General features: G+C 49.2%; 1 protein-coding gene across 3 annotated transcripts in view; it reads left to right on the top strand.

The window, feature by feature from the left end:
* Positions 1 to 12,137, top strand: part of SYTL3 (synaptotagmin like 3) — a 52,450-nt gene that overhangs the window by 15,376 nt on the left and 24,937 nt on the right. The window contains exons 5-7 of one of the 3 annotated variants that reach the window (XM_081140109.1): positions 8,726 to 8,777; positions 9,814 to 9,886; positions 11,515 to 11,593. In XM_081140109.1, the coding sequence (XP_080996235.1) occupies positions 8,726 to 8,777; positions 9,814 to 9,886; positions 11,515 to 11,593 (204 nt within the window). Of the gene's footprint in view, positions 1 to 8,725; positions 8,778 to 9,550; positions 9,714 to 9,813; positions 9,887 to 11,514; positions 11,594 to 12,137 lie in introns of those variants that run through there. The other 2 variants (XM_081140110.1, XM_081140111.1) reach the window with 2 other exon arrangements.

A 12,137-nucleotide genomic window follows, 5' to 3' on the forward strand; every position in this document is an offset into this window, starting at 1 on the left:
GCAAGCCTGCCGTCCCCTACCTGGCCGTTCACAGAACACGCCGCTGCTCCCTGCTCTCGGTGGTCGGCTGATAAAAAGCAGCAACTTTTTCACACCATCATCGTTTTTCCCGTTTAAAGGAACAGGTTGGGAAAACAAGGGGATATGACTGAACCGAACAGGATTTCTGAATTAAGAATTCATGTGTTCATGTATTTAGACCAAATTACCGATAAAGGTAGTTTCCAGGGAGTATCTTGACAATTGGATATTAAGCTGTCTCTTTATATGAATACATTTTTTAAAAAAGACCACATATATACTTAAATAAGAAATCATTCTGAATTTAAGAACTCCACGTTTACTTTCTTACTGTGGCAGGATATACATAACATAAATGCACTGTTTTAACCATTTTAAAGAGTACACTTGAGTAGCTTTAAGTACATTCACTTTGTTCGGCAAACGTCCCCACCACCCATCTCCAGAACTTGTCCATCTTCCAAACCTGAAGTCTGTCCCCAGCCAACAACTCCGTCCCCTGCCCTCCCAGGCCCTGGGGCCCTCACTCTACTTCCTGTCTCTGTGAATTTAATCACTCCAGGTTCCTCATGTAAGTAGTAAGTAGAATTCTCGTATATTTGTCCTTCTGAAAGTCGTTATCATTTTACTTATCTACAAGGTCCACCCATGTTGTAGCATGAATCAGAATTTCATTCCTTTTCAGGCCCAAATGATCCTCTGTAGTATGTATGAGCCACATTGTGTTTATGAATTCTCCTGGCGACGGACACTTGTGTCATTTTGACCTTTTGGCGATTGCGACTGGTGCTTCTGTGAACATTGATGTACAAACTTGGGTTCCAGTCCCTGCTTTCAATTCCTTTGTGCTTCTACCCGGAGATGGAATTGCTGGATCGAACGGTCGTTCTGTGTTTAATTTTGGGGACCCCCCCATGCCATTTCTGTGAGGGCCCTACCTGGTGTTCCCACTAGCCATGGACACGGGTTCCGGTTTCTGCAGATCCTGGCCAACCCTGTCGTCTGTTTTGTTTCGTTTCTTACGATAGCCATCCAGTGGGTGAGAAATGGCATCTCATCCTGGTATTTTTAGTCATTCGATCAGCATGCATGTGGCTGACAAACCTGACATTTATTCTGTTTTGTGTATGGATTCTTTTGTTTTTCTGATTTGGCACATGTACATATTGCAAAATGTTTACCGCAGTCAGGTTTGTGAGCACTTCCTTCAGCTCACACAATTCCCATTTTGTTGCTGTTGCTATGGTGAGAACACTATGCTCTACTCTCACAGCAACTTCCGAGCATACCATACAGTATCCTTAACGACAGTTGCCATGGTCACCATACATTAGATCCTACAACTCATTCATCTTATAACGGAACGTATGTAACCTCTGGCCAATGCCTCCCGTGGCCTCCCTCCTCGGCCCTGGCAGCCACCATTCTACTCTCTGTTTCTATGAGTTCAGTGTTTTTAGATTCCACAAATAAGTGAGCTCATACAGTGTCTGTCTTTCTCTGTCTGACTTATTTCACTTAGCAGAATGCCCTCAAGGTGCATCCGTGTTGTCGCAAATGGCAGAGTGTCCTTCTTCATGCGGCCGAGTAACAGTCATGATGCTCTCTTTGCCGCTGGTCTTTCCGTAGACACGCAGGTTGTTCCCGCACCTTGCTGTTGTGAATGATGCTGCAGCGAACATGGGGGTGCACCTGTCTCTCAGAGAGCGGTTTTATCTCCTCCGGATATTTTCCCAGAAGTGGGATTGCTGGGTCACATAGTAGTTCTATTTTTAATTTTTCGAGGAAACTCCACACTGTTTTCCATAGTGGCCGTATCACTGTGGCTTTGATTTGTATTTCTCTGATGGTTCATTGACGTCACACATTTTTTCCTGGGCTCACTGGTCATTCATCTTCTTTGGTGAGCTAAGTCCTTTGCCCAGCTTTGAGCTGGGTTGTCATGTTTGTTTCTTGAAAAAGAAGAACAAAGCTGGAGGACTCACTTTTTTTTTTTAATCACGGGAGGATATGTTTGTTGATTTGAGAGAGAGAGAGAGACAGAGACAGAGACGGAGACACAGAGAGGGGTCGAACCCACAACCTAGGTATGTGCCCTGACTGGGAATCGAACCCGCCACATTCTGATACAGCACAAGGCTCCAATGGAGCCACCCGGCCAGGGCTGGACTCACACTGCTTCCTTTCAAAGCTCACAGAGCTGGAGTAATGCTCCCAGTGTGGCACTGGCAAAAAGACAGACATCTAGACCGACAGAATGGAATAGAGAGCCCCCCAAAAGTCTTGCACGTACTGTACAATCAAAGGATTTTCAACAAGGGTGCTAATATCATTCAATGGGGAAAGGGTAGTCTTTTCAATAAATGGTGCTGGAAAAACTGCATATCCCTAAGTAAAAAAATTAAGTTGGACCCTTGCCTACTACCATATACAAAAAATTAACTCAAAGTGGATCAAAGACCTAAAACTATAAAACTCTGAGAAGAAAACATGGGAGGAAAGATGACATTGACTTTGAGAGTGATTTTTAGCCATCACACTGAAGACACAAGGACAAAAGAAAAAACAGACAAATTGGACTTCATCAAAATGAAAAACTTTTGCCCCGCCGGGCGTGGCTCAGCAGTTGAGCATCGACCTAGGATCCAGGAGATCGGGGTTCGATTCCCAGTCAGGGCACATGCCCGGGTTGCGGGCTAGGCAGCCAATGAATGACTCTCTCATCATTGGTGTTTCTATCTCTGTCTCTTCCTCTCCCTTCCTCTCTCTGAAATCAATAAAGATATATTTAAAAAAAAAAAAAAGAAAAACTTTGGTGCATCAAAGGACACTGTCAACAGTACAAAGGCAACCCATGGAATGGAAGAAAATATTTGCAAATCATTTATCTGATAAAGGATTAATATCCAGAATCCATAGGAGAGAGAACTCCTAAAACCCACATTCAGTTTTTGGAGAAAATCAAAGGGTGCTGAAAAGGAGTTTATACCCTATTGTCCCAGCTATTCAACAAACCTGGACTGGTTACCATCAGTCTCAAGTGTACTTGGTGGAGGAGTGACTGCCAGCCCTCGGTGATGATCATTTACACGAAGCCACCCAGCATCTGCTGGTAGAGTGGGGAGCTTAATTAAGGGGGAAATTATTTTCCTCTCTTGCAGCCAGGCAGAGAGTAATGTCTCGTGGCAGAAGGATGGCGGGTGAGAGAGAGATGCTTTCCCCCAACAGGATTATAAGTCTGTTATTTATTTTTAAAATGTATCTTTATTGTTGAAAGTATTACAGATGTCCCATTTTTTCCCCCCAATTGACCCCCTCCACCTCACTCCCACCCCCTCCCCAGGCCTTCACCCCATCATTGTCTGTGTCCATGGGTTATGCATATATGCATATAACTTCTTTGGTTAATCTCTTCCCACCCTCCACCCCCCTTTCCTCTTCCCTCTGAAATATGATCATCTGTTACATGCGTCAATGTCTCTGGATCTATTTAGTTCATCAGATTCTTTTGTTCATTAGCTTCTTCTTAAAGAAGACCCTTCAACATTTCTTGTAGTGCTATTCTGGTGGTGACGAACTCCTTTAGCTTTTCTTTGTCTGAGAAGCTCTTTATCTGACCTTCAGTTCTAAATGATAGCTTTGCTGGGTAGAGCAATCTTGGTTGTAGTTCCATGTTTTTCATCACTTTGAATATTTCTTGCCCCTCCCTTCTGGCCTGCAAAGTTCTGTTGAGAAATCAGCTGACAGTCGTATGGGTGCTCCCTTGTAGGTAACTAACTGCTTTTCTTTTGCTGCTTTTAAGATTCTCTCTTTGTCTTTAACCTTTGGCATTTTAATTATGATGTGTCTTGCTGTGAGCCTCTTTGGGTTCTTCTTGTTTGGGACCCTCTGTGCTTCCTGGACTTGTAAGTCTATTTCTTTCCCCAGGTAGGGGAAGTTTTCTGTAATTATTTTTTCAAGTAGGTTTTCAATTTCTTGCTCTCTTTCCTCTCCTTCTGGCACCCCAATAATACGAATATTGGGCCTCTTGAAGTTGTCACAGAGGCTCCTTATGCTATCTTCATATTTCTGGATTCTTTTTTCTTTTTGCTCTTCTGGTTGGGTGTTTTTTGTTTCTTCATGTTCCAAATTGCTGATTTGATTCTAAGTGTCCTTTACCGTTGATTCCCTGTAAATTATTCTTTATTTCAGTTAGTGTAGCATCAATTTTCTCAATTTTTTTTGTCATACTCTTACTAATATCCTTGAGCATCCTTATAACCATTATTCTGAACTCTGTATCTAGTAGCTTGCTTGGATCTATTTCATTTAGTTCCTTTTCTAGAGATTCTTCTGTTCTTTCCTTTGTGACATGTTTCTTTGCTTCCGCATTTTGGCTGCTTCCTGGTGTTTGTTTCTATGTATTAGGTAGAGCTGCTATGTCTCTTGGAATTTGTAGAGTGGCTTTGTGTAGTAGGTGTCCTGTAGGGTCCAGTGGCTCAGCCTCCCCCGTCACCTGAGCTGAGCCTTCTAGGTGCTCCCCTGTATGGGCTGTGTGCACTGTCCTGTTGTAGTTGAGCCTTGGTTGCTGTTGGCATCCCTGGGAGGAACTGACCCCCAGGCCAATTAGCTGTGAGGACCAGCTGCAACTACAGCCAAAGAGCTGCTGTGCTGGAGACACCCCTATGGAGCAGGATTTACTTCAGTGGAGCTTTGGTGTTTACCAAGTGCACCCCTTGAGTGTGTCACTTGTGGATGTGGACGGTTGTAAGCCAGGGTGGTCGAGTCTGACTACCAGGTGCACTGTCTCTGAGGCCTCCCAGGAGGTGCAAAGTCAGCCTGTGCCAGTGCCTTGCCCAAGGCCACCCAGCATGAGCTACACAGCAAAGCGTAGTTGGTTGCTACTTGTGCTGGGCTGGAGGTGTACAGGAGAGGCCAAGCTATGAGCCAGTGCAGGCTGCCACTAGTGCCAGGCCTGGGGTCGCTTATCAAGCCATATGGGGCCTGCTGCTGCCTGTTTGAGAGATTTTAGGAAAATCCCAAGCATGAGGCTCGAGAGGCCACTTGCACAGAAAAGCCCCTGGAAATGGCCCGGATGAGCTGCAGGTGAGGAGGGGCGGGGCTTCTGGGAATCTCGGGGTGGGGCCAAAGGTGTGAGTCAGGTGCTGGGGACTCAAATATGGCGCCTGCCTGCCGGCTGTGTGCGGGGAGGACTTGCCAAAGGAGCCATGGCCTCCGCCAGCCCTTCTGCCTGGGAGGATGCCGCCCCTCCAGCTCTCACCCCAATTTCAGGCAGGTTAGTTCCTCCCCAAGTGTCCCAGGTCCTTTCAGGCTGCTGCCCAGCGCTGGGCTCAGAGGGAGCGTCCGAGTGAGTCCATGCCTGGCCCTTTGAGAGGAAAGCCTGGGGCTCCCGCAGCCTCCGCGACCCTCAGCGAGAGTCCCTGCTGGTTTCACAGCCCGAGGTTGTGGGGACATCTCTTCCCGGCCCTGGAGCCCTGGGCTGGGGGCCTGATGTGGGGCTGGGACCCCTCCCTCCTCCGGGAAACCCCCACCGCTGAGATTCCCTCCCGGGTTTCAACCGCAGCACCGGATGTGGGCCCCCGGCCGCAACTCCGAGATTCAGCCCCAATCCACGCGCGTCTCCGCCCCTCCTCCCTGTCTCGGTGCTGCTTCAGTTCCCTGGTTGTGGGGCTTCTGTTCTGCCGGGTTTCAGGAGGTTCTGAGTGACGGTGGTTCTGGGTTTTAGTTGTAATTCTGATGTGGTTGCGGAAGGCGGCGGGCACAGCTGTTCCCTGCCTGCGCCGCCAGCTTGTTTTTTCTATGTCTGTTGTTGATGTTTGTGCTCCGGGAGGCATTGGCTGCCCATTCACAGTTGTGCACTTTCTCTCCTTTCTTCCTGGGGTAGTATCTGGGCCCAGTGCTACCTAAGCTCGAAACTTCTCAAAGGATCAAAATATACCTAGAAAGGCTCTGGAATCCAAGTCTGAGCCCATTTATGGCAGGATACTATGATTCTTTACATGACCAGGGATTTTTAGGTCAAGTTTTTTGAGAGATTTCCCATTTTGCCTATGTGAGCCAAAGATTGGTGTAAAACGACGTTGTTTTCCTAAAACACTCTGTAACTGTCCAAAGCCCGTTCCAACCCCTGGTTTTATTTGCCTGTTTCTGGCAGTTTGGAGGACACTCAAGCTCGTGCGTGGGCCACCGCTCAGGACTGCTGCATACAGCTGTGCAGGCTGGGCCCTGCACGAGGAAGCCCCATCTCAGGGGTGCTGCTCACATCAAACATCCTACGTTGTGTGTTTACTGAGATGATTTTTCTGGAAGATGCAGTGTGTAGTTCGAACAAAATCCGTATGTTACACTAACTCCCAGGGGTGAACGTGAACTGTCCTGAGGAAGGGCCACGTGCACAGGCTCCATGTGGGGACACAACTGTGCTCTGCTCTGGGTCCACCTGCACCCCCACGCTCCGGTTTCCTACAGGGGATGCTGCTCTGCTTCGTGGGCACTGGCAGAGAGCTGGCTGTGGGCCATGCCACCCTTCTGCTCAATGGCCTTTCTGTTAGCGCCACTGCTGTCTGGGTGTGGGTGTCCTTATGAAGGCTGCTTGGGGGCCCACAGTAGGAGGGGAAGTTTGTGGTCAGGGAAAACTAACCACGCAGACCCCACAGTTGAGGGTGTGTGGCCCCTCAGCCGCCTGTGAGCAGCATGACGTGGCTGCTGACCGAGTTGCCCTGCACCCTTTTTCCCATGAACAGTGTCACGCAGAGAGAAGTGTTGGGACAGAGACCCTGCATGGCAGGGGCCTAAAATGTTTTCTATTTGACCTTTATGGAAAGGGTGCCCCCACCCCACAGGCCCAAGGTTGCAATAGCCAGCAGAGGGCAGCAGAGAGCTGTTCTTGCGCCAGTGCTGAGAGCCGGGCCTTCCCCGGGCCTCAGGGATGGTAGTTAGAATAAATGTGACAGAGGGAGGCGAAGCTGAGGATTCAGATGGAGATGTGGGCCTGAGATAGAAATGCCGGGGCAATTAGCACAAGATGAAGTGGGGGCAAGTAATTAGGCAAGGCCCAGGGTAAGTAGGGAAATAAGAAGCTACTCTGCTGCTGGAGCAGAAAGACAAGGCCTGCAGGGTGTTGGAGAGCAGGGTGGAGAGGTGAGCCCAGGTGGGGTATGGATGCCCAGGAACGTGCAGGGCTAGGACTTTAGGAGAAGGCAGTAGGGAACCACTGAAGGACTTTAGGAGGTAGAGTGATAGTGTCACATCTAGGGGTCAGACTGTAATTCCGGTGGCTGTGCCTCTGGGACGCTGTTGCAACAAACAATCCTGGGTCAAGATGATGAAGGCAGAGTAGCCGTAGTGCACCGTGACACAGCCCGACCGAGGGAGGGCTCAGGGCTCAGGGCTCAGGGCTCACGGCTCACTGTGCCTTGAGTTCTGCGTTTTTGCCGGGACAGGCTGGATACACAATGTTGCTAACTTTTTCTTCCTCTTGCCCGTCTTTTTCTGCTGTCACAGCCACCATGATGCAGCTAGGTGGCTGTCTTTTTGCTCCTGGCCTAGACCTTTTCTTTCAGTGGCTTCTGCAGACGTGGGCTCCACCATTATAAGCTGGTGTTGCTAGTTTAGCGCTCTCTTAGGGAGTATTTCTTCAAAGGGGAGGAGGGGGTCACAGACCCCTTTCAGAATCTGATGAACACCACCATGAACCCCAGAAAAATGTGTACAGTAGAGGACCCTGACCCAGGGCTGCACAGTTCAGGGTCGGCTGGGGGTCAGGGGTCAGCTGCCTCCTGGCTTAACATCAGACACTGTCTCCCCCCCTCCCAAAGGCCTCCCTGCCCATCCTGATTCTCTTATCATCTCTGCCCCTCCTCCTGTCTTACGGAGAGGATTTGCATACGTGCCTTTCTTTGAATTCAAACCACCCGAACGTTCAAGACAGGAGCTAGATCTCCCTGGGATGGCAGACTGGGTGGCTCTGGCTGCGTGTCCGGCAGCGTGACCCTCTGGGGAAGTCCCCTGAGCAGGGGACTCTGCCTTCCATCCTCCAGGCTGGGGGGGCTGACCTCCCTCTATGCACTGGGCCAGGAAACACTGTGTTCACAGAACTCTGAACACATAGAGTTCTATTTTGGGGTCTTAATACATCATAAATCCCCTTTCCTTGAAACAAAAAGAGCTCTATATTAGATGCCGTCTTGTTTAGGAAATTATTAGCCTCTATAGCTAGAAATAAGTAGATTACATTTTTGAAAAGATTAATTTAATCTCCATAACAAAGAACACTTAAAGGAATATAGTCATTCAATTATAAAATATTTCCAAAGAACAAATAGAAGCTTGGAAGCCTGAACTATTTTTCAAATTCTCCAGATTTAGAAAATCTAATCCAACATCAACTTTTAATAAAAGCAGTCATTCCCAGCTGTGTGGGTGTGGGTGTGGGTGTGTGTAACAATAGCTTTATTGGAATATATGTTATATAGCATACATTTCCCCTTTTTTAAATGTATAATCTAATGACTTTTTAGTAAATTTACAGTTATGCAGCCATCACCACAATCTAATTTTAGAGCATCAGTATCCCCCCCAAATCTTACATTTTAATCATAAGAAGTGACTTTAGAAAAAGAATCATTTCCATTGATTACTTTTGTATATGCAACAGCTGAGTAATGTTCTTACTAATAGTGACCTTTGCTGATATCTCCTCCAGGCCGACGCGAAACAGCTGGAGCAAAGCTCTTGCAATCTTATCAGAAACTGAGGTGAGTTTTGTAGAGAGACAGGCTGCCCTAGAACACAAAGCACCCGCTAACGAAGTTACACATTTCTTGACTTTCAGAAGTCACTGCTTTGGAATGTAACCGGGTGGGTTTTTTTTAACAATAAAGTACCTGGAAAAGATTCTGAGATATTTCCAGATTCTTATGAAAAGCCTTCTAGAAACTAGCATATTATTTTCTCACTAGACGTTTTGTTTTGTTTTGTTTTGTTTCTTAAATTCTCCTGAAATGTCCTAAGGAAACAAAGTATTGTTTTTGATGGCACGCTCAATGAAATTCTAAACCGAGCCTTTGCTTTTATGAATCATTCATGTCTCTAACATCTTGCCCAGTGCCTGACGTACTAGACATTTGCGGAATGAACATCGGCGGGCCTGAGTAATGGCCCGAGCGATGTAAACTTCATTACACAAATTCTGAACAGCAGCAGCCGTGGCGCTGCCCAGAGGCACACAGCTGGTTCCCCTGAATTCACTGAAGTGTTCCTGGAAGCTGCCCGCCAGCAGCTATTTTTTTGGCCACGATGAGATTTTCTGATCTCGAGACTTTTTCATTTTTTACTCCCCTGTTTTTTCTCCTCACTGCTTTTCACACAAGCTTCTAATTCCCCTCATGCTTGGTTTTTACACCCACGACATTTTTGGCACTTCTGCCCATGTGGTTCCCACTGAGAGGACACGCAGGTCCATATGGAACACGCGCGTGGCGTCTGGATTCCAGAGCAGCCAGGCCGCCAGCCGGGCGCTGGGCTCGCCAGCTGTCACAGGACGCACAGGTGACCGGCACGCCAGACACTGGCCTGCGCGCTGCTCGGTTCCCACATTCAGATCCAGGGACATGATGCCCTGCGCCGAGCAGCAGGTCCAAGGGGATGTGCTAAAAAGTGAAGTAAAAACAAACCGGCAACAATCCCCAACGGTAGAGAACCTGAATTGTGGGTGGTGATGACTCTGTGAGTTTGTAAGACTAATTCTTGCCTTGTTTATAACCCATTTCTTATTCCTGTGCCTTTCCTCAGCAGCAAAATTTCCGTGGTTCCTCCCACTCCACCTCCGCTCAGCGAAAGCTGGTGCAGCAGCAGCCCCAGCAGGGTAATGTGTCTGCTCCGTGGGTTCCCCAGGAAGGAGGGGTAGAGGAAGAAGGGGCTGGGAGGTTGGGGGGAGAGTCTCACTGCAGAGGGAGCCGCCTGTGGCTGGATCGGTCATGAGTGAGGCAGAGAATGCAGGGCCGCCTGGGGCACAGGAAGAGCTTGGGTCTGCCTGGTGTCTGTGCTGCCGCCAGGCTTTGGGGACCCCGGAGCATCTGCATTAACAGCTGACTCATCTGCCTGCGCCTCATGTCTTCGCCTGCACCCCTCGTCCTTGCCTGCACCCCATGTCCTCGCCTGCACCCCTCGTCCTTGCCTGTACTCCCATCCCCATCTCTTCCCTGTCTTTTCATGGCCTTTCTTCCCTAACTGTGCCCTGGGCCCATGGGCAAAGGGGTCCGCTGAGGCTCAGCATGTCTGAGGGTCCCTAGGGGTCTAAGGGGAAAGCAGGTTGATTCACAGGTGTGTGAGAGTGGGGGTGCCCCTGGAAATATGTGTGTGTGTCTTCTGATTGTTTGCAGGCGCTAATGTAGACTGAGGCCATTTCTGTCCAGAGAAATTAGCCGTGTGGTTTTGGGGGAGTTCCCTGGGTTCCCACCTGGGAGGCGGAAGTAATTGTACTCACCTGCCTGCCTCGCACGACTGGTGTGAGAAAGTAACGAAACAATGCCCATGCTGGCGCTTGGAAACAGAGGTGCCATGGAGACGCCTGGCCTTGATGACTTTCATTCTCACTCTTCTGTGAATGCCAGGGAGTGACTGTCTACATGGGGAAGGGTTCGCACATCCGCTGGCAGAGAAGAGAGGCACATACTGCCTCCGATTTCAAACTGAGACGCTGGAGTGACCTTCAAAATCCTGCTCTACTCTCCCTGAGATTTTAAGTTCTCCAAAGCTATTTGAACACCAGTGTGCTCAGGACATAGTTACAGGATGGATGGATGGATGGATGGATGGACGGATGGATGTGTGGGTGGATGGATTAGATGGATAGACGGACAGAGGGACAGATGAATAGATGGATGGACTGACAGATGGACAGATGAATGGATGGATGCATGGACGGCTGGGTGGACAGATGAGTGAATGAGGTTTGTGGAGGAAAGTGATCCCCTTTCTGCTGTTTTCTCTTTTTCTTCCCTCTTTCATTTTTGGAGGCAGAACTAACCCTTGGCTTCAGGCTGGCCACCTTGTGCCTGCTCCACCGTCAACCCCTGTGGCACATGCATCTGCCTGTGTTGGCGTCCCCTCTGTGTGGCGTTGAGGTTAAAGAAGCAGGGAACTTGGGTACAATCTTTAAGCCAATGAAGTGTCGGTCATCATTTCTCGGAGGTCATTGTTACCTTGTCAACAACCCCGTGATAAAGCTTCTGCCTTTAATGAGATGTCAAAACTCAGAGGAGAAGCTGAGTAAAGAGGGCCCCTGCCCCTGCCCCTGCCCCTGCCCCTGGGGAGGACAGTGCCCTCTCCACTGCAGACATGCACGCACACACCCCCCCCCCCCCCCCCGCACGCACCCAGCACCCCCGCCCACACCACACGCCTGCTGGTGTTGGGGGTTGGCCTGGAGGCTGCTGGGGCCAACACAGGCCATCAGACATCTCTCATCCTCTCTCCCCATCTCTGTTTCAGTTACAGGAACTTCGTCAGTTTAAAGGATTTAATAAGTCCGTGGAAAATTTGTTTCTGTCTGTTACCACCCACATGAAAAGTAAGTAGATGCCTCTCCTCGTGTTTCCTGTGTTCTTTCCCACACTTCCTGGGCTGGACAAGCCCGCAGGCCTGGCTGTGACAGGGCCCTCTCTGCCTCTGGCTTCTGGGGAAAGCCCCAGCCCCCGGCCTTCACCCCGCCACCCACAGAGCAGGCCTCCGGGTCCCTGGGGAAGAGGAGACCCCTTCAGTTTACTGGGCCAGCTCCGTTCCCTCCCACTCCTGCGCCAGCAGCCCCAGCCAGCTCCCTGGGGCGGGGAGCTCGCTGTTGGCGCTGGCACCCATCCCAGCTTCTCCCAAGGACCAACTTGAAAATGGAGGGATTCGATTCCAGTGCATCCAAAACCAGCACCTCCCAGGCCAGGCGGGGCCCTGAACCTGTCGTTTGTTTGAAATTACTTGTCTCCTTTCCTCCTGGGTAAATTGATTTTCTTCAATTAGCAGTAATCATGCTCATTGAAAGAAACCCAGAACTACTGCTTAAAAATCTCATTCGCTCAATGTTCTTTGTGCTCAGATATTTCTTCCTGTTTACTTTAAAATAA

The sequence above is a fragment of the Miniopterus schreibersii genome (genome assembly GCF_964146895.1).
Source record: "Miniopterus schreibersii genome assembly, chromosome: 6".
Classification (NCBI taxonomy): domain Eukaryota; kingdom Metazoa; phylum Chordata; class Mammalia; order Chiroptera; family Miniopteridae; genus Miniopterus; species Miniopterus schreibersii.